Source organism: Salmo salar, chromosome ssa19 (assembly GCF_905237065.1).
Source record: "Salmo salar chromosome ssa19, Ssal_v3.1, whole genome shotgun sequence".
In the NCBI taxonomy this organism is placed as follows: domain Eukaryota; kingdom Metazoa; phylum Chordata; class Actinopteri; order Salmoniformes; family Salmonidae; genus Salmo; species Salmo salar.
The window spans coordinates 4,642,641-4,669,513 of NC_059460.1; the positions used below are offsets into that span (position 1 = coordinate 4,642,641).

A 26,873-nucleotide genomic window follows, 5' to 3' on the forward strand; every position below is an offset into this window, starting at 1 on the left:
TTGGTCCTGGTTTTGTGGGTAGTTCTGTCAGGTGCGTCGTAGAAAGTGGACCAAGGCGCAGTGGGTATCGTGCTCATCTTCTTTTATTTATATAAATGAACACTTGGATCATCTTTGGATGCTGACAGCAGTCGCACCATTGGAAGACATAGCTTGGACTACCGATACTTTTGGAAAACTAGATGATTATTTCGAGGATTACTTTTAAATTCAGAATGGATGTTTGTGAAAAACAATCTTTGACACTTCTCTGTTTTCTCAATGACATTCAAATCAGCATTGAAAAAAGGCACAAGTTTAAGTTTGTTCCACCTGAGCGAGTCTGACCACAAGTCAGAGACCACTGTGATGACACACCAAATGTGTTTGATGGATCACGTAAAAGAGCAGGAATAGGCTTTTGTAGGCTACAGTCCAAGCTGTCTTCCAATGGTGCGACTGCTGTCAGCAACCAAAGATTATCCAACTTGAATAAATGCTTGGAGGTAAGGATGACAGTAGTGGTGTAGTCTACGGCAATACGGACATCACTTATTATTGATATCTACATAGCGCATTGATGTGAATCACACTCCTGCTCTCTCATTTAGCTATTTGCGCCTTATGGATTATGGTTGTTGTGCATGGCTGATCACAAATCTAAATGTGTATTTGAACCCAATAATGGTTGAATTCAAGAAGTTTAAGCTGCCTATCAATCAATGTTTTTGAAACCAGTGAACAGCCAGTGAAAAAAACATTGATTCTTGAAAATTATAACTTATTAATGCCCCATGAGGAAGCTTGTTTTTCTCCAATGTTTGTAAACATTGTAAATGTAAACAAACACTGTATAGCCTCATAACATGGTTAAAACAATAATTTTGATATCATGGATGGTCAGTCCTTGCATCCATAGCCCTGTCTATTAATCTGAGATTGGTTACATTTCTCCAGGCCCATCTCTCAGCTTTTTATGAAAACAGAGGCGGGGCAACCGTTTTTTTTTATTGTATCATCAGTGAATTTTCCCTTTAAGACAGCAGGAGCGGTAGAGATACTCTCAATGATCGGCTATGAAAAGCCAACTGACATTTACTCTTGAGGTGCTGACTTGTTACACCCTCGACAACTGTGAATATTATTATTTGACCATGCTGGTCATTTATGAACATTTTAACATCTTGGCCATGTGCTGTTATAATCTCCACCCGGCACAGCCAGAAGAGGACTGGCCACCCCTCATAGCCTGGTTCCACTCTAGGTTTCTTCCTAGGTTTTGGCCTTTCTAGGGAGTTTTTCCTAGCCACCGTGCTTCTACACCTGCATTGCTTGCTGTTTGGGGTTTTAGGCTGGGTTTCTGTACAGCACTTTGAGATATCAGCTGATGTAAGAAGGGCTATATAAATACATTTGATTTGATTTGAAATAGCTGCATATTATCAAGATATCAAAGTGTCAGCAACAAAAAGTTAAACAATAGGCCTATAGCAAATGCAGCATATGGCATTCATTTTTCACATGTAAATAGCACTTTTCAGTAGTGCTCAAAGCATGCCAATTCCATGAGCGCAGCATATTTTTTTCAACCTGAATCAATGAGCCCAATCAGTCCTTCATGACAACAAAATCATAAACAACAGAGTAGGACTATCTAATAAGTCCTTAGTTTTCGGGTCATGCTCAGGTAAAACAATTTGGCTAATCTATACTTCCATATTTCCAAGTCCTATTCTCGAAGATCAAGGAATATAACATTTATTGGAAAGACTGGAATTCTGATAGACTTCGTTTTTGAATGTGCTAGAAGAAGCCTACATAACCAATCCACAAAGTAAAATGTAACATCCATATGGCCAGCTTTGTAAACTTTAACATTGATTTATCCTGCAATAGATGTCGTTCAATTGGTAACATACATTTTTCTCTTCTTCTAATGCCTCAAGGGGAAAGTAATCTAAAAGTAACTGAATGTAATCAGATTACGTTACTTTAAGGGGAAAGTAATTTAAAAGTAACTGAATGTAATCAGAAAGTTACATTACTGATTACAATTTTGGACAGGTAACTAGTAACTGTTAAGGATTACATTTAGAAAGTAACCTACCCAACCCTGAGTGCATGTAGGATAAAAATCTCATGACAGACCTGATGGAAACAGAACATTTGCTGGTGATCTTTCCAAATATTGCTAAAAATAAATACGCTAGACAAGGTGGGATCTTTTTGTGTCTGTAAAATTAATTATTCAAGAAATGGCAGTGGAAATGCATTTATGCGCAAATATTGATAAAATAACCATTCTATCGAAGTAAACTTAGTCATTTGATGATGTGGTGTGTGGTCCTCCCACTACGACTTGGGAAACCTTGCAGTTTATTAGGCTACACAACTTATGAACTTCACAGGGTGGTGAAAGTGCAAGGTGATCTTGATGTTCCTTTCCAATACATATCGAGGGTCTGAATCAGGTGACATCATGATTGATTGTTGACTGCCATTTGACAAATAAAATATACTCGCACTTATCCATAATAATCTCATCATGTAGACCAGCCTACCGCACTGTATCTGAAAGCTGTTGACTAGAGTGCACATGCCAAGACCAGAGTAGGCACATTTGCTATTTAACGCAACAGCTTTTGTGACAAAACTATTGGTAGAGTTGAAAATGCAATAAAAACACATTGAATTTAGATTTTTATTTTTAAATGAAAAAGTACATTTTGTGTGCACTACATCATCACGCAGTGATTTTTATCCGCAACGAGTCTGGTGGAAACACACCACTAGTGAGAAAATGCACATATTTTCTTTATGTGGATTTTAGAATATTTGCATGAAAATCTGTCACCAATTGGATGGAAACATAGCCAAAAAATCCTGTAGTCCTGATGGAATCTTAAACAATATGATTAAACACAGTTCTGAAAAATTCCATTTGGCTATCTTAAAATGATTCATTCCAACATTGAATGTAGGTTATTTCCATGAGACTCATAACCCCTATCTTTAAGACTGGAGATACATTTGAACCCCACAATTACAGAGGCGTCTGTGTAAACAGTAACCTGGGGAAGGTACTTTGTAGTATTATACAGTCTAGACTTTTAAACTCCCTTATTGAACACAGTGTCTTGAGCAAGAGCCAAATTGGAGTTTTACCTAATTACGGCACATCTCGTTATATTTACACCGGAACTTCACAAACCACTGCCAACCCAACAAAGCCTCACGACAGAACTTGGGAAAACATTACAAAATCTAAAAGTAAACTTAAATGCTATTTGGCCGTAAACAGACAGTACACAGTGGCAGACTATCTGACCACAGTGACTGATAGAAAACTGAGGAAAAAATGTACAATGTACAGACTCAGTGAGCATAGTCTTGACAAGAGTGGTGGTGTTGTTGGTCCATGACAAGTCCTCTGTAATGTGGATGCCGAGGAATTTAAAACTTGAAACTTTCTCTACTGTAGTCCCGTTGATGTGGATCAGTCATGTTTCCTCCTCTGCTTCCTGAAGTCAAGGTTGTTGTCATGACACCACAATGACAGTTCACTTACCTCCTATAGGCTGACTTGTCGTTGTTGGTTATCAGGCCTACAACCGTGGTGCCGTCAGAAAACTTGATGATGGCGTTTGCGTCGTGCTAAATCACGCAGTCGTAGGTGAACAGGGAGTACATCAGAGGACTGAGGACACACCCCTGGGGGGGCCCTGTCTTAAGAGTCAGTGTTGCCAATCCTCACAACCTGTGGTTTGTTAGGTGAAATACCACAGTGTGCAATTATCGCAGCAAAATGTGTGACCTTTGGTGTTTGTTTTCTTATCACAAAAGTAAATAAAGCCTAGACATATGTATTTGTTTATTTCATTTCCCTTGCCATTTGTACTTCTACTTTTTATACAGACAGTATATGCTCTTGCACACACGCTAGCTTGCTGAGCGGGCCCTAGTGTAAGGTGCTAATAGTTTAATTTTTCTGTGAGCAATTTTATCTTCATTTATAGGCTACAGACCAATACACTTGTGTTTGTTTTTGTACATAGTTAATCATTTAACATTTCAGACATCTTTGTCTTTTGAAACTTTTGTGTGTTTAAAGTTAACTGTTAATTTGTGATTGTTTATTTCACTGCCTTTGGCAATGTTAACATATTTCTCATGCCAATAAAGCCCCTTTGAATTGAATTGAGTGAGAGAGAGAGACATAGTTGTCTCTCTCTCTCTGACCACTGTGACTGACCCAAAATTATGGAAAGCTTTGACTATGTACAGACTCAGTGAGCATGGCCTCGCTATTGAGAAAGGCCGCCGTTGGCAGACTTGGCTCTCAAGAGAAGACAGGCTATGTTCACACTGCCCACAAAACAAGGTGGGAACTGAGCTGCACTTCCTAACCTCCTGCCAAATGTATGACCATATTAGAGACACATATTTCCCTCAGATTACACAGACCCACAAAGAATTAGAAAACAAATCAAATTTTGACAAACTCCCATATCTATTGGGTGAAACCACATTGTATAATCATAGCAGCAAGATTTGTGACCTGTTGCCACAAGAAAAGGGCAACCAGAAAAGAACAACCATCATTGTAAATACAACCCATATTTATTTATTTTCCCTTTTGTAGTTTAACTATTTGCACATCGTTATAACACTGTATATAGATAGACATACTATGATATTTGAAATGTCTTTACTGTTCATTTCACCTTTGTTTATTATCTATTTCACTTGCTTTGGCAATGTAAACATATGTTTCCCATGCCAATAAAGACCCTTTGAATCGAATTGAGAGAGAAAACCGATGGAGATGAATGCAATAGACCTATGTGTACACTACTTGAAGCATATCTGTGTCAATCTCGTTGAATGCTTTCAGGTATGAAGGTAAACCCAGATGCAGACCCCTAAGCCCTTTATAATGTTTTATAATCATCTCAGTTGAACATTTGTTACATAGACAGATATAAAATATTAAGCTGTATAATAAAGACATAGACGCACATACATACTTATAACAAGTAATAACACAATTTAACTGTCAGCTTAGTGTTACCGAAGTGTTAGAGAGCATCTCAGCTCTTTCCCCTCTCTTCCATAGATTTTGCTTCGTATTCCCCTCTTTTTACTCCTATATGGTCCTGTGTGGCTAGTTGGTAGAGCAAGGTTCTTGCAATTTAATGAGCATGGCTCTTGCAACTTAATGATCATGGGTTTGATTCCCACTGGGACGAACCATATTGAAATGTGTGCATGCATTGGATAAAAGTGTCTACTAACTGGCATATATCATATTATTTTCTATTACTATGTGCACCAACTCTTATCTGTTCTCCTCCCCATCCTTCTCTCCCGCTCACTATCTCATTCCTGTCACCCATCAAATCACTCTTTGCCCTTTCCCCGATAACATGGGACGTTTAGCTGCGTTACTTCAACATGTTTTTTGTATGTCATTGCCCTTCTCTGGTTGCGTGCTGTTCTAATTTTAGCCAGACAGCTGAAATATGAGAGGTCACACTGGGAGGATAAATAGTGGCCCAGGCAGGCCAGGAGGTTGTCGCAAACTTTAGTCGGATCTTCTCTCATCTCTTCTCCCAGCTCTCCCAGCTCTCCTACAACCCTCCAAGGTAAAGGAATCAAATCATATCTTAATAAGAAAAAAGGATATCAAATGTTATTGAGGCTCTGGCTGATTGTACTTGTATTTTAATATATTGCTCATGCAGTATGAATGTGATATCTAATTGAAAGAGCACTGCAAACATCGTCTGCTGGCATTACAAAACTTCTGAGACTGCAAGAGCCAATGCCCGAGTAGAATTTTCAGAAGCATTGTCGTTATTATACAATCAATGATGCATCAATGCTAATAAAATTATTATGCAAGCATTAGACACATCTCTATGCTCAAAACATTCATACAAGATGTATCTCTTAAATGCTAGTTAGTATACCATATTGTTGCTTTGCTGCATTAGGTATCATTGCTTCATTGCTTTACGCTAGCCTCCTTAGACCAAAAAAGTGGAGACAACTTGACTCACTTATAGCTTTTACTCACGCTGTACACTTTTAACTTAGCCTATACTGTACTTATTAACTGTACTGTACTACAAATACCGCACAGAATTAATTCTCTATATAGCTCTATCAAATCAAAGTTTATTGGTCTTAGTTCTGAAACCAACACACTGAGTTAGCAACTGGAGGGGCCTGTACACATGCACACACAGTACTTTTTACATGACCACTTACATATGTTTCAATGTTTATATTTGGTTTAACCTTTTGGATTGAATGGTACTGTAACAAGACGGGGTTTGGATAAAGAAGGAGTAGTGTGGAGGGGAGGGGAGAGGAGATGGAGCACCCAAGGGAAATTGTTGCAACTCCTATTACCAGCCTATTCAACCTCTCTTTTGTATCGTCTGAGATCCCCAAAAATTGGAAAGCTGCCGCGGTCATCCCCCTCTTCAAAAGGGGGAGACACTCTAGACCTAAACTGTTATAGACCTATATCCATCCTGCCCTTCCTTTCTAAAATCTTTGAAAGCCAAGATAATAAACAGATCACCGACCATTTTGAATCCCACCGTACCTTCTCCACTATGCAATCTGGTTTCCGAGATGGTCATGTGTGCACCTCAGCCACGCTCAAGGTCCTAAACGATATCATAACCACCATCGATAAAATACAGTACTGTACAGCCGTCTTCATTGACCTGGCCAAGACTTTCGACTCAATCACCGCATTCTTATCGGCAGACTCAACAGCCTTGGCTTCTCAAATGACTGCCTCGACTGGTTCACCAACTACTTCTCAGATAGAGTTCAGTGTGTCAAATCAGAGGGCCTGTTGTCTGGACCTCTGGCAGTCTCTATGGGGGTGCCACCGGGTTCAATTCTCGGGCCGACTGTTTTCTCTGTATATATCAATGATGTCGCTCTTGCTGCTGGAGATTCTCTGATTCCCCCTCTACGCAGACGACACCATTCTGTATACATCTGGCCCTTCTTTGGACACTGTGCGAACAAACCTCCGAACGAGCTTCAACACCATACAACACTCCTTCCATAGCCTCCAACTGCTATTAAATGCAAGTAAAACTAAATGCATGCTCTTCAACCGATTGCTGCCCGCACCCTCCCGCCCGGCTAGCATCACTACTCTGGACGGTTCTGACCAAGAATATGTGGACAACCACAAATACCTACGTGTCTGGTTAGACTGTAAACTCTCCTTCCAGACTCACATTAAGCATCTCCAATCCAAAATGAAATCTAGAATCGGCTTCCTATTTCGCAACAAAGCCTCCTTCACTCATGCCGCCAAACATACCCACCTAAAACTGACTATCCTACCGATCCTTGACTTCGGCGAAGCTATTTTGTAAATGACAATCACAGTCCCATCCGTTTTATCACCAAAGCCCCATATACTACCCACCACTGTGACCTATATGCTCTCGTAAGCTGGCCCTCACTACATATCTGTTGCTAAACCCACTGGCTCCAGGTCATCTTAAGTCCTTGCTGGGTAAAGCCCCACCTTATCTCTCCATAGCAACACCCACCCGTAGCACGCGCTCCAGCAGGTATATTTAACCTTTCCTCCCCAAAGCCAACACCTGCTTTGTCCACCTTTCCTTCCAGTTCTCTGCTGCCAATGACTGGAACGAATTGCAAAAATCTCTGAAGCTGGAGTCATGTATCTCCCTCTCTAAATTTAAGCATCAGTTGTAAGAGCAGCTTACCGATCACTGTACCTATACACAGCCAATCTGTAAATACAGTTGAAGTCGGAAGTTTACATACACTTAGGTTGGAGTCATTAAAACTCGTTTTTCAACCACTCCACACATTTTTTTTAAACAAACTCTAGTTTTGGCATGTCGGTTAGAACATGTACTTTGTCCATGACAAAAGTAATTTTTCCCAAAATTGTTTACCGACAGATTATTTCACTGTATCATAATTCCAGTGGGTCAGAAGTTTACATACACTAAGTTGACTGTGCCTTTAAACAGCTTGGAAAATTCCAGAAAATTATGTAATGGTCTTAGAAGCTTCTGATAGGCTAATTGACATCATTTGAGTTAATTGGAGGTGTTCCTGTGGATGTATACTGCTCAAAAAAATAAAGGGAACACTTAAACAACACATCCTAGATCTGAATGAAAGAAATAATCTTATTAAATACTTTTCTCTTTACATAGTTGAATGTGCTGACAACAAAAACACACAAAAATAATCAATAGAAATACAATTTATCAACCCATTGAGGTCTGGATTTGGAGTCACACTCAAAATTAAAGTGGAAAACCACACTACAGGCTGATCCAACTTTGATGTAATGTCCTTAAAACAAGTCAAAATGAGGCTCAGTAGTGTGTGTGGTCTCCACGTGTCTGTATGACCTCCCTACAATGCCTGGGCATGCTCCTGATGAGGTGGCGGAGGGATCTCCTGAGGGATCTCCTCCCAGACCTGAACTAAAGCATCCGCCAACTCCTGGACAGTCTGTGGTGCAACGTGGCGTTGGTGGATGGAGCGAGACATGATGTCCCAGATGTGCTCAATTGGATTCAGGTCTGGGGAACGGGCGGGCCAGTCCATAGCATCAATGCCTTCCTCTTGCAGGAACTGCTGACACACTCCAGCCACATGAGGTCTAGCATTGTCTTGCATTAGGAGGAACCCAGGGCCAACCGCACCAGCATATGGTCTCACAAGGGGTCTGAGGATCTCATCTCGGTACCTAATGGCAGTCAGGCTACCTCTGGCGAGCACGGCCCCCCAAAGAACTGCCACCCCACACCATGACTGACCCACCGCCAAACCGGTCATGCAGGAGGATGTTGCAGGCAGCAGAACATTCTCCACGGCGGCTCCAGACTCTGTCACGTCTGTCACGTGCTCAGTGTGAACCTGCTTTCATCTGTGAAGAGCACAGGGCGCCAGTGGTGAATTTGCCAATCTTGGTGTTCTCTGGCAAATGCCAAACGTCCTGCACGGTGTTGGGCTGTAACCACAACCCCCACCTGTGGACGTTGGGCCCTCATACCACCCTCATGGAGTCTGTTTCTGACCGTTTGAGCAGACGCATGCACATTTGTGGCCTGCTGGAGGTCATTTTTCAGGGCTCTGGCAGTGCTTCTCCTGCTCCTCCTTGCACAAAGGCGGAGGTTGCGGTCCTGCTGCTGGGTTGTTGCCCTCCTACGGCCTCCTCCAAGTCTCCTGATGTACTGGCCTGTCTCCTGGTAGCGCCTCCATGCTCTGGACACTACGCTGACAGACACAGCAAACCTTCTTGCCACAGCTCGCATTGATGTGCCATCCTGGATGAGCTGCACTACCTGAGCCACTTGTGTGGGTTGTAGACTCCGTCTCATGCTACCACTAGAGTGAAAGCACCGCCAGCATTCAAAAGTGACCAAAACATCAGCCAGGAAGCATAGGAACTGAGAAGTGGTCTGTGGTCCCCACCTGCAGAACCACTCCTTTATTGGGGGTGTCTTGCTAATTGCCTATAATTTACACCTGTTGTCTATTCCATTTGCACAACAGCATGTGAAATGTATTGTCAATCAGTGTTACTTCCTAAGTGGACAGTTTGATTTCACAGAAGTGTGATTGACTTGGAGTTACATTGTGTTGTTTAAGTGTTCCCTTTATTTTTTTGAGCAGTGCATTTCAAGGCCTACCTTCAAAGTCAGTGCCTCTCAGCTTGACATCATGGGAAAAATCAAAAGAAATCAGCCAAGACCTCAAAAAAAAAATGTGTAGACCTCCAAAAGTCTGGTTCATCCTTGGGAGCAATTTCCAAATGCCTGAAGGTACTACGTTCATCTGTACAAACAACAGTACGCAAGTATAAACACCATGGGACCATGTAGCCGTCATACAGCTCAGGAAGGAGACACGTTCTGTCTCCTAGAGATGAACGTACTTTGGTGCGAACAGTGTAAATCAATCCCAGAACAACAGCAAAGGACCTTGTGAAGATGCTGGAGGAAACAGGTACAAAAGTATCTATATCCACAGTAAAATGAGTCCTATATCGACATAACCTGATAGGCCGCTCAGCAAGGAAGTTGTCACTGCTCCTAAACCGCCATAAAAAAAGCCATACTACGGTTTGCAACTGCACATGGGGACAAAAATCGTACTTTTTGGAGAAATGCCCTCAGGTCTGATGAAACAAAAATAGAACTGTTCGGCCATAATGACCATTGTTATGTTTGGAGGAAAAAGGGGGAGGCTGGCAAGCCGAAGAACACCATCCCAACCGAGAAGCACTGGGGTGAAAATAGATGGCATCATGAGGCAGAAAATTATGTGGATATATTGAAGCAACATCTCAAGACGTCAGTCAGGAAGTGAAAGCTCGGTCAGAAATGGGTCTTCCAAATTGACAATGACCCCAAGCATACTTCTAAAGTTGTGGCAAAATGGCTTAAGGACAACAAATTCAAGGTATTGGAGTGGCCATCACAAAGCCCTGACCTCAATCCTATAGAAAATTTGTGGGCAGAACTGAAAAAGCGTGTGCGAGCAAGGAGGCCTACAAACCTGACTCAGTTACACCAGCTCTGTCAGGAGGAATGGGCTAAAATTCCCCCAATTTATTGTAGGAAGCTTGTGGAAGGCTACCCAAAATGTTTGACCCAAGTTAAACAATTTAAAGGCAATGCTACCAAATACTAATTGAGTGTATGTAAACTTCTGACCCACTGGGAATGTGATGAAAGAAATAAAAGTTGAAATAAATCATTCTCTTTACTATTATTCTGACATTTCACATTCTTAAAATAAAGTGGTGATCCTAACTGAGCAAAGACATTTTTACTTGGATTAAATGTCAGGAATTGTGAAAAACTGAGTTTAAATGTATTTGGCTAAGGTCTATGTAAACTTCCGACTTCAGCTGTAGCACACCCAACTTCCTCCTCCCCATATTATTACTTACCCTCTTGCTCTTTTGCACCCCAGTATCTCTACTTGCATCATCATCTGCACATCTATCACTCCAGTATTAATGCTAAATTGGTATTATTTTGCCTCTAGGGCCTATTTATTGCCTACCTCCCTACTCTTCTACATTTGCCCACACTGTACATAGATTTTTCTATTTTTATTTTCTTTGTGTTATTGACTGTACGTTTGTTTGTGTAACTCTGTGTTGTTGTTTTTGTCGCACTGCTTTGCTTTATCTTGGCCAGTTCGCAGTTGTAAATGAAAACTCGTTCTCAACTGGCCTACCTGGTTAAAGAAAGGTGAAATAAATAAATGCCTGTCATGGCTGTGGGGGCAGCTGCTGCAACAGATACCAGAGCTTAACAACAACAGTTACACAGCACTCTCAAATGGACAGACAGACAGACAACCACAGCTCTTAAGCATTTCAAACAGACAGACAGACAACCACAGCTACACAGAACTCTCAAACAGACCTACAGACAGACGACAACAGTCATATAGCTCTCTCAAACAGACAGAGAAACAGAAAAATAATATGGGCATGTTAAGCTTTCATATTATAAGAGAGGAAGATAGACAGACACACTGACAAAAAGAGGAGCATTCAAAAAGACACCCAGACAATCATCCAAATGGACAGTCGTCACTAGTTTCCACAGCCACAAAGTCAGATGGCCCGCCTACTCGACCAATCAGATGAGGGAGTGTGATGAGGCGTATGCCGATCGGCTTGCAGGGGCAGACGAGAGACATGCCTTTCTTTTATCTATTGATCCATCAATGGTTTGGTCATTTATTAGATATAGTAAAACCAACCGTTATAAATGCAAAATGTTAATGGGATGTCTTATTAAAACTCAGCTTGCAAGCTTATCATGATATTTGTCCCAAAATAGGTTTACTCCCATATCGGCATTAGTTTAAAAATGGCGTGTAGACACACAGATTGGCACATCTTGTGTTTAGATGTTTTTCTTCAAAATCCACAAGTCATTTATTTATCCACAAGTACAAAGTTTCACAGAAATGTTCATAAATTATTTTTTGTATATCTATTTCGCTGATTTAAGATGAAAACTTTAACCCTGCTACTTTAGTTGGCACCTAGGCACTTACTATAGACATTTATTTATTTAACTTAACATAGCCTTGCAATCCACCTTTTCGGTATTTTGCACAAGTTTCCATCTCTGTACAAAGGCATGCTCTTAAAGCTATGGAAGATAGTAAAACATTTAATAATAATAATTGTTTGGCCTTACATGGCACTTTTCTAGACACCCAAAGCTCTTTACAGTGTAAGGGGAACCTTACCACCCTAACCCCACTTACATACTCTTTAATTGGGGACGCAGGGTAGCCTAGTGGTTAGAGCACTGGACTAGTAACCGAAATGTTGCAAGATCGAATCCCCCGAGCTGACAACATAAAAATCTGTCGTTCTGCCCCAAACCAAGGCAGTTAACCCAGTCTTCCTAGGCCGTCATTGAAAATAAGAATTTGTTCTTAACTGGCTTGCCTAGTAAAATTGTACTGTATTTATTTTATTGGCCAATCCACTCCGCACTTTTATGCACAGTATTACATGATAGGAATACGGTTTGATGTACACTTGCAGTGAAAACAGGACAAAATAAGCAAATATTAGCGGACTAAACTGCTCTGTGCTTGGAATGAAATCCCTTATGCTTGCTAGCTGAGCTAGCTCATTTTAGATGAGAGGAGCAAACGTTAGCTACTACTTATCTAAAAAAGAAAAAACAACTTACCCCTTTGCCCAAAACTTTTGGCCAATCTCAATGTAATGAATTTTAGTGACGTTGCCAATTCTTGTTCCCAAATGTATTTAGTTATTTGCGGAGTGTGAGTTACAGCATGATTTTCAGAGGTCTCTGTGTTGAGAGCACGCACTTTTTTATGGGCCTAATAATAAAGACTAATGTGGCAGTCATGATATTTTTATGATTGTCAACCAAATCACTTTAAAAATTAGGCTACCTGTGCATGTTTGGTCCATTTCAAAATAATTCTAGCATTCAAACTGCATGTATAGGCCTACTCGCGACATTTGATGAATGGAAATAGACATCTGTTACAAAACACCAAAAAGTCTGCCTAATGACATTCAGTGAGTAGACCTACATTCATTGATGCGTCTTGCTGACAAATTGACCTTTTCGTAGCCTGAAATGGGGATGAAACTGTCCCGGGAAAAACAGGATGGTCACCCTAACACACACGATCAACTTACTACACTAGGCTACAATGTGTATTACCATGAACTTTAAAATAGGACTACCGGTAGTCTGTGTAGGCCTAGTGTTAAAAAAAAAATAGCTGGGTAAAATCTAATTGCTGGTCACGGTGAAAAAAAGTTTACTTGCGTTTATCCTCCACTAGGCCTACACCACTGCCGGTAGCCTACCCTCTCAACCAAGGCAATTTTAAACATATGAACACATGCAGAATAGGTAGTCTACATTGAAAATAATACATGAGTTGAATCAAACATGTTTTACACCCTAGTTCATGAGTTGTTCATAATTCATGAATTAATGCTTGCCGTTTTCACTGATCGTGTAAAATAAAACCCTACCTTTCTTTCCTTACATTAATGACATGTATGACAGTGTTATTTGTCAATATAAAGCATATAACACTTACATTTGAACATTGAACTTATACCCTGTACGAATCATAGATCTTAGGAATCTCTGAAAATGCACTGCAAGTCTAACTATGCCTATGTAACATTTATTATGTTTCATTGTGAAAACAGTTCTCATGGGCACAAAAATCCAAAATAATGTAGGCCTAAGAAATTGCAAAATCAAGTGCTTCTAACCGAAAATGTCAAGTATAGGCCTACTGTCTTTCAGGTATACTTGTTGGATGGATTGGATGCGCATAGGTGTCTAACTGTAGGCTAGTTGTCTAGTGATATTGTCGACCATAATCAGCTGATCCAGGAAAGAAAACTAATATTTATAGTAAATAATAAAGCTAAATAAATGGTCTACTACTTCTGGCCACGGATGGCACAAACACCAGTAGCACCTGGTGCAAGCACCTGAAAAACGAAGCAGTAAGCGCTCTAAACAGCTGACTGACAAAAGCAAATGATAAATAAACTGATAAATCTAATGCATTGGAATTAAGGCTATTTTGTTTATCAAGAACACATGGTAAACAAATGGCGAAAATGAGGAAGTACAAAGGAAAATCTATGCGTAAAGGAGCTCAGCCAAGGCCAAAATTCAACACTAATGGAGAGGGTGCTGCCACGTAGAAATAAATGGTTTAAACCATAACAATATTGGAATATTTTATTGTCATATTTACCACTGCATTTGAAACAAATACGAGAATGGTTAAATTAGCATTATTTAGAGACCACCCCGAAGATTGACTTTTGTTGTATTTAGGGAAGCTAACATCTCCTACAGCTGAGCTTGGGGAGCTGAGCCCACCCTGGCTCCCCTGTAATTCGCACCATGGTTATTTGGTCATCAAACTTGAACTCAAGATATGCCATTTCGGAAAATAAGGCGTTTCCCGCAAACCGGAATATGCATAATCACACTCCCTCATCTGATTGGTCGAGTAGGCGGGCCTTCTGACTTTTTGTCTGTGGTAACTAGCGACGACCCAAATGGACAGACGCAAATACTTGCCACTTCCTTTATGCATCTCTTACTTCCCTTTTCTTTGAACATTTCCACATACTACAATTTTACAGGGAAAGTTGGCTACACTCTTTTCACATCACATACCTTTGTTCAAGTCTACCTTTGTTTATATGCTTTATTTGCTACTTTTTGGAACTCAACTTACTGTTAAGAGTCAGAATAGTAGAATACACAAGGTGCAATTTTGAAATGTGGTTGTCCCGTGTGGCTCAGTTGGTAGAGCATGGTGTTTGCAACGCCAGGGTTGTGGGTTCATTTCCCACGGGGGACCAGTACGGAGGAAAGAATTTATGAAATGTATGCATTCACTACTGTAAGTCGCTCTGGATAAGAGCGTCTGCTAAATGACTAAAATGTAAATGTAAAATGTTGTGCACCAACAGTTTTTTTCTTGTTATGTCAGTCACTCAATTAGCCATGTCATCAAAAATAAATATTATTGGTAAATTAATCTAGCCAGCTATCTAAACTTGTAGTAATCATGGGCGGATATCGACCGGGCATGCAGGACACATACCCAGGGGCCCTGATATCCAAGGGGTCCCCATTGATTTTGCTGGTCACTCTCACTCAGATATCATATTAACATGTCAAAAAGGTTTTGGCAAAATCTGTATAATTGCAGGAAATTGGCTTTAAAACGGCAAAGATGTCTCTCCACCCCATGGCAAAGTGTGTAAACTTGCAATACATTTGTGATAAAATTGTCAAATGCCCGCGAGGTGAGGTGGGGGGCAACCAAATATCTGCTACTTATCTGTCTGTATGCACGTTTGTGTATCTCAAGCCCTCTCTCTCTCCTCAGAACACTGTTAACCAGTGTCTCCTGCCTTTTCCCTTCCTTTAGTCAAGATGCCTCACGCATTCCCCTTCCTCACTCCTGACCAGAAGAAGGAGCTTAGTGACATTGCTCACAAGATCGTCGCCCAGGGCAAGGGAATCCTCGCCGCTGATGAGTCTACCGGTATGCAAAGCGTGGCAAAAATGTTGGTTGCACACACAGGCACACTATGGAATGAAAAGCACACATGCAAAGACATACTCATAATCAGAGCAACATTGTCCCAAGAGCTTTGTTTTTTTCACCTTATAACTTCTCCAAAACATCCCATTAGAACCAAAAAGTAAAAAAATAAACAAAAATAAAACATCTCTTGCATCCCAAACAGAGACCTAGACCTAGAATACAGTATATACGTATGAGATGAGTAAAGCAGTATGTAAACATTATTAAAGTGACTAGTGTTCCATAAATTGTATGTGTATATATATATATATAATATTTTACCCCCTTTTTCTCTGCAATTTCATGATATCCAATTGGTAGTTACAGTCGTGTCCCATTGCTGCAACTCCCGTACGGACTCGGGAGAGGCGAAGGTCGAGAGCTGTGCATCCCCCGAAACACAACCCCATCAAGCCACACTGCTTCTTGACACAATGCTCGCTTAACCCGGAAGCCAGCCGCACCAAACTGTCAGAGGAAACACATACACCTGGCGACTGTGCCAGCGTGCATTTGCCCGGTCCGCCACAGGATTCACTAGAGCGCAATGGGACAAGGACATCCCAGCCAACCAAACCCTCCCCTAACCCAGACGACGCTGGGCCAATTGTCAGCCGCCTCATGGGTCTCCGGGTCGACGTCGGCTCTGACACAGCTCTGTAGTGACGCAGCTAGCACTGTGATGCAGTGCCTTAGACCACTGCGCCACTCAGCAGGCTAGTGTTCCATTATTAAAGTGGCCAGTGATTCCATATCTATGTATATAGGGCAGCAGCCTCTTAGCTGCAGGGTTGATAATCTGGTAGTAGCCAGCTAGTGATGGCTATTTAACAGTCTGATGGCCTTGAGATAGAAGCTGTTTTTCAGTCTCTCGGTCCCAGCTTTGATGCACCAGTACTGACCTCGCCTTCTGGATGATAACGTGGTGAACAGGCCATGGCTCGGGTGGTTGATGTCCTTGATGATCTTTTTGGCCTTCCTGTGACATCGGGTGCTGTAGGTGTCCTGGAGGGCAGTCAGTGTGCCCTCGGTGATGCGTTGGGCAAACCAGATAGAGCAAACCGAATAGAGTGATGTAACCTCTCGTGTCAATCTGTAAATTGACTCTAATAAACGAATGTCTAAAATCCAGATTCTCACCAAGTTAACTAAGCAGGTTCCTCACAAACCTAACAAAAACAAGGCCTACCTTGGTTCAATGACACCTTATGAAGAAGAGAGATGCTGCTCTGAAACGGTCTCTAATATCTGGCCTAGATGTTGACCGACTAGTCTATAAAAGACTGAGAAACAAAGTGATAATGAGCCTCAGGAAAGCTAAAGCCAATTACTTTCTCAATATCATCAATGAGGAAAAAAATGGAACAGCAAGGTCATATGGAAAAATGTTAAACTCACTGGGAAGGGTCATGCCAAGTCTGGTGAACTACAACTGAAAGTCAATGGAAAGCTTCAAGACAACAGCTAAGTCATTGCAACCACCTTTAATTATTATTTTATTGACTCAGTCCTAGAGCTGGGCCAAAAGTTCACCCCAAGAGTCCTATCCATGATCCGCAGCAACGATAGCCATACCATTTCAAATCAAATGTATTTATAAAGCCTTTCTTACATCAGCTGATATCTCAAAGTGTTGTACAGAAACCCAGCCTAAAACCCCAAACAGCAAGCAACGCAGGTGTAGAAGCACGGTGGTTAGGAAAAACTCCCTAGAAAGGCCAGAACCTTGGAAGAAACCTAGAGAGGAACCAGGCTATGAGGGGTGGCCAGTCCTCTTCTGGCTGTGCCGGGTGAAGATTATAACAGAACATGGCCAAGATGTTCAAATGTTCATAAATGACCAGCATGGTCAAATAATAATAATCACAGTGGTTGTCGAGGGTGCAACAGGTCAGCACCTCAGGAGTAAATGTCAGTTGGCTTTTCATAGCCGATCATTCAGAGTATCTCTACCACTCCTGCTGTCTATAGAGAGTTGAAAACAGCAGGTCTGGGACAGGTAGCACGTCCGGTGAACAGGTCAGGGTTCCATAGCCGCAGGCAGAACAGTTGAAACTGGAGCAGTAGCACGGCCAGGTGGACAGCAAGGAGTCATCAGGCCATGTAGTCCTGAGGCATAGTCCTAGAGCTCAGGTCCTCCGAGAGAGAGAGAGAGCTCAGGTCCTCCTCCTCCGAGAGAGAGAGAGAGAGCTCAGGTCCTCCTCCTCCGAGAGAGAGAGAGAGCTCAGGTCCTCCTCCTCCTCCGAGAGAGAGAGAGCTCAGGTCCTCCTCCTCCTCCGAGAGAGAGAGAGCTCAGGTCCTCCTCCTCCTCCGAGAGAGAGAGAGCTCAGGTCCTCCTCCTCCTCCGAGAGAGAGAGAGCTCAGGTCCTCCTCCTCCTCCGAGAGAGAGAGAGCTCAGGTCCTCCTCCTCCGAGAGAGAGAGCTCAGGTCCTTCTCCGAGAGAGAGAGAGAGAGCGAGAGCTCAGGTCCTCCTCCTCCGAGAGAGAGAGAGAGAGAGAGCGAGAGCTCAGGTCCTCCTCCTCCAAGAGAGAGAGAGAGAGAGCGAGAGCTCAGGTCCTCCTCCGAGAGAGAGAGAGAGAGAGAGAGAGAGAGAGAGAGAGAGCGCTCAGGTCCTCCTCCGAGAGAGAGAGAGAGCTCAGGTCCTCCTCCGAGAGAGAGAGAGAGAGCTCAGGTCCTCCTCCGAGAGAGAGAGAGAGAGCTCAGGTCCTCCTCCGAGAGAGAGAGAGAGAGAGAGCTCAGGTCCTCCTCCGAGAGAGAGAGAGAGAGAGAGAGCTCAGGTCCTCCTCCGAAGAAAGAAAAGCTCAGGTCCTCCTCCGAGAGAGAGAGAGAGAGAGAGCTCAGGTCCTCCTCCGAGAGAGAGAGAGAGAGAGAGAGCTCAGGTCCTCCTCCGAGAGAGAGAGAGAGAGAGAGAGCTCAGGTCCTCCTCCGAGAGAGAGAGAGAGAGCTCAGGTCCTCCTCCGAGAGAGAGAGAGAGAGCTCAGGTCCTCCTCCGAGAGAGAGAGAGAGAGAGAGAGAGAGAGAGAGAGAGAGAGAGAGAGAGAGAGAGAGAGACTTAAATTCACACAGGACACCGGATAAGACAGGAGAAATACTCCAGATATAACAGACTGACCCAAGCCCCCCGACACATAAACTACTACAGCATAAATACTGAAGGCTGAGACAGGAGAGGTCTTATTGGACCATTTCTTATTTGGAGTCCACCAAAGAGGAAAAGGTCAAGAAAGTCCTCTCCTCACTTTCAAACTCTAAAGCAAAGGATGTGTATTGTCTTGATACCGTATAAAAAAAATGACAGGCAGCCTAGCCACCCCATTTACCCAGATAATCAACTTTTCAATGCAAGAAAGTTCATTCCCGAAAGCATGGAAGACTCCCATCGTGACCCCTGTACATAAATTTGGAGACCAGCAGGAAGTGAGCAACTACAGGCCTATCAGTATACTCCCTGTCATCTATAAGGCTGCTGAAAAAGTTGTACTGGAACAGCTCACAGCACACCTGAACACAAGGACTGTCTCCCTTCACCCATTCAGTTTGGGTTTAAGGTGAACCACTCAGAGACAGCATATTTCTATCTCCTAGAGACGATCAAGGCCAAGCTGGATACAGGAAGGCTGGTAGGGGAGGTCTTCCTCGACCTACGGAAGGCATTTGACACGTCAACCATAAAGTCCTTCTCTCCAAACTCTCCTGGTGTAACCTCTTACAAAGTGTTCTTGACTGGATGGAGTCCTATCTAGCTGACTGGGTCCAGTGTGTCCGGAAAAACGATGTCCTCTCACCATTAAGGAGATGCCCCATGGGAGTGCCCCAGGGGTCCATCCTTAGGTCCCTGTTATTCAGTCTATACATCAATGACCTTCCTTTTGTGTGCCAGGGAGTGGAGATCCAGATGTACGCTGATGACACGGTCACACCCATGGAGTGCTGAGCAAGTGGCTTCCAAGTTAACATCTGATATTCCTTAAGAGTCTATTGAGTCTATTGATGCATATGATGGTGTTGTCTGTGTTTGTTCTACGACCCCCACAAGTGTCACGGGACTCGTCTGAAGGTAGCCCATACAAATGAATGGAAGAATGGAGCCAACAAAAAGGATGGGTTAAATATGTTTCCAAAAAAACAATAATATTACCTAAGCTTTCTTAAATCTCCTAGATATAGGACAGACACTTCAAAACCTTATTTCTTATCATTTATTTTGTGACTGTCTTTTTTGCCATTTATGAATGTGTTATTCATTGCGTTTCTATGGGCTACAGTAGTAAAGGCCAAATTCAATACTTTATCAAATATATTTTTTTAATATTGGTTTTTATACCTAAAGGGGTGCTAAAATTCTAAATCAAATAGCTAAATGACCCATAGTATGATCCCCCCAAACTAGAGGGGTCCTAAAATTCCAAATCAATAACTAAATGATCCCCCCACCCCAACGACATAGTCTTTTAGAGGTTATGGTTAATGTTTCAGAATGGCTCAACGACTCCTTTCTCACCCTAAATGTGGTAAAAACAGTGGCCATATTTTTCTCCATCAAACAAAAGCAGCAAGTCCACCCTGACATCCTCATACATGGCCAAAAGATCAAAACTGTCACAGAATTAAAATACCTCAGCATAATCCTTGATCCCACCCTCAACTTAAAAAAACACATGACCAACACAATCAAAACCAGCCTAGCCAATTTCCAGTTAATAAGAAACTCATGCTATGTTAGGTTCTTCTCACATGTCTGGTCCCAAGCATGTGAGACATCCCTGAAACCTCTCAAATCACTCTACAAACATGCACTCAAAATCCTGGACAAAAAAACGTGGCACTACCACCACTGCAATAAGTTCAAACTGTTTAGATTCGACAACATTCTGTTCTTAGATCATCTGCCTGGTTTACAACATAACTTACTATCGAGTATCCCCGCCTCTGAGGGTTTTTGTACATTTCTGCTCCAAGCAAAATAGGAGGTTTAAAAGAACCTTAGGTTAACAAGGGACTGTATCATCTCCAGACGGTCCACCACTTTTGCACAAATCGGCCTTCTCATTTAAAGCAGCTAAGAAATGAAATGGCCTCCCCTCTGCTCTGAACATGTAACAGCTTCCAAGCCTTCTCAACAGAGCAATAAAAATGATTAAGTCCAATCAGTCATGCTTTTACTGATTCTTAACCTAAAAGGCCATAGTAACTTTTAATGCAACAGAAGACACATTAGGACATACACATGTTCAATAACTGGCCAATATTTTTGGTTTGTTTCTTAAATATTTTACTATTTTTAACCAACAGAAATGTGTTTCTATGTGCAATGTGTTGACTTCTGTGTTGAAAAATGTATATAGCATAATGTTTGCTCTATTTCATTCTGTGAATCTAATCCTCACTCCCTCTCTCACTTTCCACCCAACAGGCAGCGTTGCCAAGCGCTTCCAGAGCATCAACACTGAGAACACAGAGGAGAACAGGAGACTGTACCGTCAGCTGCTCTTCACCGCTGACGAGCGTGCCGGTCCTTGCATTGGTGGCGTCATCTTCTTCCACGAGACCCTGTACCAGAAAACCGATGCCGGCAAGACCTTCCCCCAGCACGTCAAGTCCAGAGGCTGGCTTGTAGGCATCAAGGTTGACAAAGGTGTCGTCCCCCTCGCCGGAACCAACGGAGAGACCACCACCCAGGGTAAAGAGGAAGAATAGAAAATCTATGGGATTCACAATTAATCTAAATACATACAGTACAACAACATACAATCAATCCCATTTGTTTATCAAGTCACAAAATGCCTGAATAGTATTGCAACCTAGATACAATACACACATACAATACAAAACCTTTACAAAATACCCTCCCATACTCATCTCTTTTTTCTGTCCCTGCCTCAATCCTTTTCTCCTTCAGGTTTGGATGGCCTGTATGAGCGTTGCGCCCAGTATAAGAAGGACGGTTGCGACTTCGCCAAGTGGCGTTGTGTGCTGAAAATCACCTCCACCACCCCCTCTCGCCTTGCTATCATGGAGAATTGCAATGTCCTGGCCCGTTATGCCAGCATCTGCCAGATGGTAAGAATCACATAGAAAATACCATCTCTCGAGGCCTCAGTGGTCTTGTTAAATCATTAGCTTAAGTAGTTAAAAAACACAGTGTCAACAATTGTAAGTTTGTGTATTCAATTCCCCTATGGGCCATAAGTTACCTTCAAATCATTGACTCTCTGCATACGTGTGGGTTACACTATATTAACTTTCATGAAATAAGCCATTATAAATGTATTAAATGCTTATAAATTCTTCAGAAATTATTACAAATATTATAAATACATACCTAAAAGTGTTATTAAAAGTGTATAAAGTTAGTACCAGGCCAAGCAACCCTTTTCAGTTTTTTGAAAGATATGAACGCTACAGTATGTTTTGTCATGAGTAAGGTACAGCAGATTTTCTGCTATGTGTCTGGGCTCACTTGGTGGCTCAGTGGGTAGAGCTATCAGTGAGATATTAAGATAAATTAATAGAGTCAAAAGTTTGGACACACCTACTCATTCCAGGGTTTTTCTTTACTTTTACTATTTTCTACATTGTAGAATAATAGTGAAGACATCAAAACTATGAAATAACAGAAGCAATCATGAGGTAACCAAAAAAAAAAAAAAGTGTTAAACAAATCAAAATATATTATATATTTGAGATTCTTCAAAGTATCCACCCTTTGCCTTGATGACAGCTTTGCACACACTTGGCATTCTCTCAACCATCTTCATGAGGTAGTCACCTGGAATGCATTTCAATTAACAGCTGTGCCTTGATAAAAGTGCATTTCTGGAATTGATTTTCTTCTTAATGCGTTTGAGCCAATCAGTTGTGTTGTGACAAGGTAGGGGTGGTATACAGAAGATAGCCCTATTTGGTAAAATACAAAGTCCTTATTATGGCAAGAACAGCTCAACTAAGCAAAGGGAAATGACAGTTAATCATTACTTTAAGACAGGAAGGTCAGTAAAAACGGATCCTTTCAAGAACTTTTAAAGTTTCATCAAGTGCAGTCGCAAAAACCATCAAGCGTTATGATGAAACTGGCTTTCATGAGGACTGCCACAGGAAAGGAAGACTCAGAGTTACCTCTGCTGCAGAGGATAAGTTCATTAGAGTTACCAGCCTCAGAAATGGCAGCCTAAATAAATGCTTCAGAGTTCATATAACAGACACACCTCAACATCAACTGTTCAGAGGAGGATGCGTGAATCAAGCATTCATGGTCAGATTGCTGCAAAGAAACCACTACTAAAGGACACCAATAATAATAAGAGACTTGCTTGGGCCAAGAAACACGAGCAATGGACATTAGACCAGTGGAAATCTGTCCTTTGGTATTATGAGTCCAAATTAGAAATGTTTTGTTCTAACCGCCGTGTCTTTGTGAGACGCGGAGTAGGGGAACGGATGATCTCCGCCTATGTAGTTCCCACCGTGAAGCATGGAGTAGGAGGTGTGATGGTGAGGGGGTGCTTTACTGGTGACACTGCCAGTGATTCATTTAGAATTCAAGGCACACTTTCTGCATCGATTCGCCATCCCATCTGGTTTGCGTTTAGTGGAACGATAATTCGTTTTTCAACAGGACAATGACCCAACATAGTAAAAGTAAATAGTAAAAGTAAAGAAAAACCCTTGAATGAGTAGGTGTGTCCAAACTTTTGACTGATACTGTATGTGTTTCCAATGGCTCAGTTAAATATCAGACAAGTAAATAACAGTCCCTTCTGATCTCTTCACAACCATAGTTCAGGGACATCGGTTTAGCCAAGACTGCTCGCTGTTGTAGGTCCCATAATCCTAGTAAAACAACACACACATATTACAAATCACACAATGGAAAATCACAATCTTAAAACACAGTTTTTCTCTGTTTGTTTTTATTGAATATATAGCTGTAGAGGGATAGAGAGGAAAGATAGAAGAGCCACCACTAAAGTCTCACTGTTCTGACTGTTAACTGTCATGATCAATAACATGCTCTGTTCGCTAAAAGTGTCTTTTAGTAGTCATTAACTCTGCCCTCTGCTAGCACGGCATTGTCCCCATTGTTGAGCCCGAGATCCTCCCCGACGGTGACCATGACCTGAAGCGCACCCAGTACGTGACTGAGAAGGTCCTGGCCGCAATGTACAAGGCTCTGTCCGACCACCACGTCTACCTGGAGGGTACCCTCCTGAAGCCCAACATGGTCACTGCTGGACATTCCTGCTCACACAAGTACACCCACCAGGACATCGCCATGGCCACTATTACCGCCCTGCGCCGTACCGTGCCCCCAGCAGTCCCTGGTGGGCGGCCGACAACACACCGAATACAGCCCAATATACAATACAGCACGATACACTTAAACATTTATAAACTTCCAGCTTCACCCACTCACACTCAATGTTATCACACATTTTCACAAACACAAACTCACCCTCTATGACTATGGCACTGTCATATACAGTGTTTAGTTACATTATTATATACAGCATTGTATTATATATTTCACATACATCAACAAATTGGATCTTCTTTCAGTAGTTGTTTACAATAAAATAACCTCTCTCCTTATCCGCTTCACCCACAGGCATCACCTTCCTGTCCGGTGGCCAGTCTGAGGAGGAAGCCTCCATCAACCTGAATGTCATGAACCAGTGCCCCCTGCACAGGCCATGGGCCATTACTTTCTCCTATGGCCGTGCCCTCCAGGCCTCCGCCCTTAAGGCATGGGGTGGCAAGCCCAAGAACGGCAAGGCTGCCCAGGAGGAGTTCATCAAGAGAGCTCTGGTACGAATAACTAAATATATTTTTTCCATTTATTTTCATATATTTCACATAAATTTCATATGTGATTGTCATATATTTAGCTTATATTTCATATGTGATTATTTATGGCTGTATAGAGGCCACATCCCACTGGGCACAGACGTCAAATCAATGTCTAATTCACATTGGTTCAACGTAATTTCATTGAAATGACGTGGAAACAACGTTGATTCAACCAGTGTGTGCCCAGTGGAATGTTTATAGTATGGATGTATAGGAAGTCACAATGTACAGTATATTCCACATTTCCAAAATATCAGCTGAAAACAAGTTTGTTGTGCTTTTTTCCTTCCACAGGCCAACAGCCTGGCCTGCCAAGGCAAGTATGTTTCTTCCGGAGACAGCGCCGCTGCTGGAGATTCACTGTTCGTGGCCAACCATGCTTATTAAGCATGGACTCTCATCAGCATCCCTCTCCTTACCCTCCCTACACCCCCACCATGGGGAGTGCCATGTCGTTTTTGGTACCTCCTAAAAGCTGTCTCTACTCGACCCTCTGCGACACCACTTGTTCGGGACCTCGATACGGAAAAAATAAACGCAAACCTTTCTTTGGGCTCTTGCTTCAGAGAGAAGATTCAAAACAATTAAAGTTCTGCCTCCATTCCCTCTCCCTACCATTTTACAGCTTTTTTTTTGAGGTGAAATGATTTCCATCGTCATGTTTTTACACAACATTATTCCTTAGTCTGTAATACCTAACTAATGTAATGTTTGTACTGGAGCCTTGGAATAAAGTATTTTACCAAACAATATGTTGCTTTGCTTCCTTCCTTATTACATTTCATTGTAACTCTGAAAACTGACCTTACATCACTGAACATCCTGCTCGACTCAATGACTACTACCTATTTATTTGGAATGTACTGTTGGATGTCGGTAAATATTAGCATAGAAACAAGTATTATGTTTCAGGTAAGATACAGATGCAGACAACGTCGAATTAACAACAGTTTATAAATCCAACAGGAGCAGGCAAAAGACAGGTCAAGGCAGGCAGGGGTCAGTAATCCAGATAGGTGGGGCAAAGGTACAGGACGGCAGGCAGGCTCAGGGTCAGGGCAGGCAGAAAAGGCAACTCCGACATCCAAAGCATCGGCCTCCACCACGAACTGACGGGAAGGGTCAGGATGAACCAAGATAGGAGCAGTGGTGAAGCGGTGTTTGAGGTCCCGGAACGACGGGTCAGTGGCAGAGGACCACGTGAACGGAACCTTGGTAGAGGTGGCAGAGTTGTAAAGAAAAAGCCATATCTCAGACTGGCCAATAAAAAATAAAAGATTAAGATGGGCAAAAGAACACAGACACTGGACAGAGGAACTCTGTCTAGAAGGCCAGCATCCTGGAGTCGCCTCTTTTACTGTTGACGTTGAGACTGGTGTTTTGCGGGTACTATTTCATTAAGCTGCCAGTTGAGGACTTGTGAGGCATCTGTTTCTCAAACGAGACACTCTAATGTACTTATCCTCTAGCTCAGTTGTACACTGGGGCCTCCCACTCCTCTTACTATTCTGGTTAGAGCCAGTTTGTGCTGTTCTGTGAAGGGAGTAGTACGCAGCGTTCAACAAGATCTTCAGTTTCTTGGCAATTTCTCGCATGGAATAGCCTTCATTTCTCAGAACATGAATACACTGACGAGTTTCAGAAGAAAGGTCTTTGTTTCTGGCCATTTTGAGCCTGTAATCGAACCCACAAACGCTGATGCTCCAGAAACTCAAATAGTCTAATGAAGGCCATTTTTATTGTTTCTTTAATTAGCACTACAGTTTTCAGCTGTGCTAACCTAATTGCAAAAGGGTTTTCTAATTATAAATCAGCCATTTAAAATGATAAACTTGGATTAGCTGACACAATGTGCCATTGGAACACAGGAGTGATGGTTGCTGATAATGGGCCTACGTAGATATTCATTAGAAAATCTGCCGTTTCCAGCTACAATAGTCATTTTGTCAGGCGGTGGGTAACTGGTGCAGTGAATTAGGCGCAGGAGAGCAGAAATTAGTGTACAAGGTTAGTTCCACGACAGCACCAATATACAGACAATACTCAAGGTGCAGAGAAATACCGGTCACTCGAAAATAAAGGGCGTAAATACATAACCTGGCAAACATAACCAGCCGACAAGTACCGACATGAACAATCAATAACACGCACACTAACGTGGGAAACAGAGGGTTAAATAATGAACATGTAATTGGGGAATAGAAACCAGGTGTGTAGAAAACAAAGACAAAACAAATGGAAAATGAAAAGTGGATCGGCGATGGCTAGAAGACCGGTGATGTCGACCGCCGACCTAAAAGGAGAGGGACCGACTTCGGCGGAAGTCGTGACACATTTACAACATTAACAATGTC

The 26,873-nt window shown here is 42.2% G+C and overlaps 1 protein-coding gene across 1 annotated transcript; it reads left to right on the top strand.

Annotated features, from left to right (window-relative positions):
- The first annotated feature begins 5,561 nt into the window (after nt 1-5,561).
- LOC100194623 (aldolase a, fructose-bisphosphate 2) lies at nt 5,562-25,266 on the top strand. Its single transcript, NM_001139708.1, has 7 exons — nt 5,562-5,624; nt 15,514-15,630; nt 21,086-21,352; nt 21,572-21,732; nt 23,735-23,993; nt 24,278-24,477; nt 24,814-25,266. The coding sequence occupies exons 2-7, from the start codon at nt 15,519-15,521 to the stop codon at nt 24,904-24,906; spliced, it is 1,092 nt and encodes a 363-aa protein (NP_001133180.1). The 5' UTR covers nt 5,562-5,624; nt 15,514-15,518; the 3' UTR covers nt 24,907-25,266.
- The last annotated feature ends 1,607 nt before the right edge of the window (nt 25,267-26,873 follow it).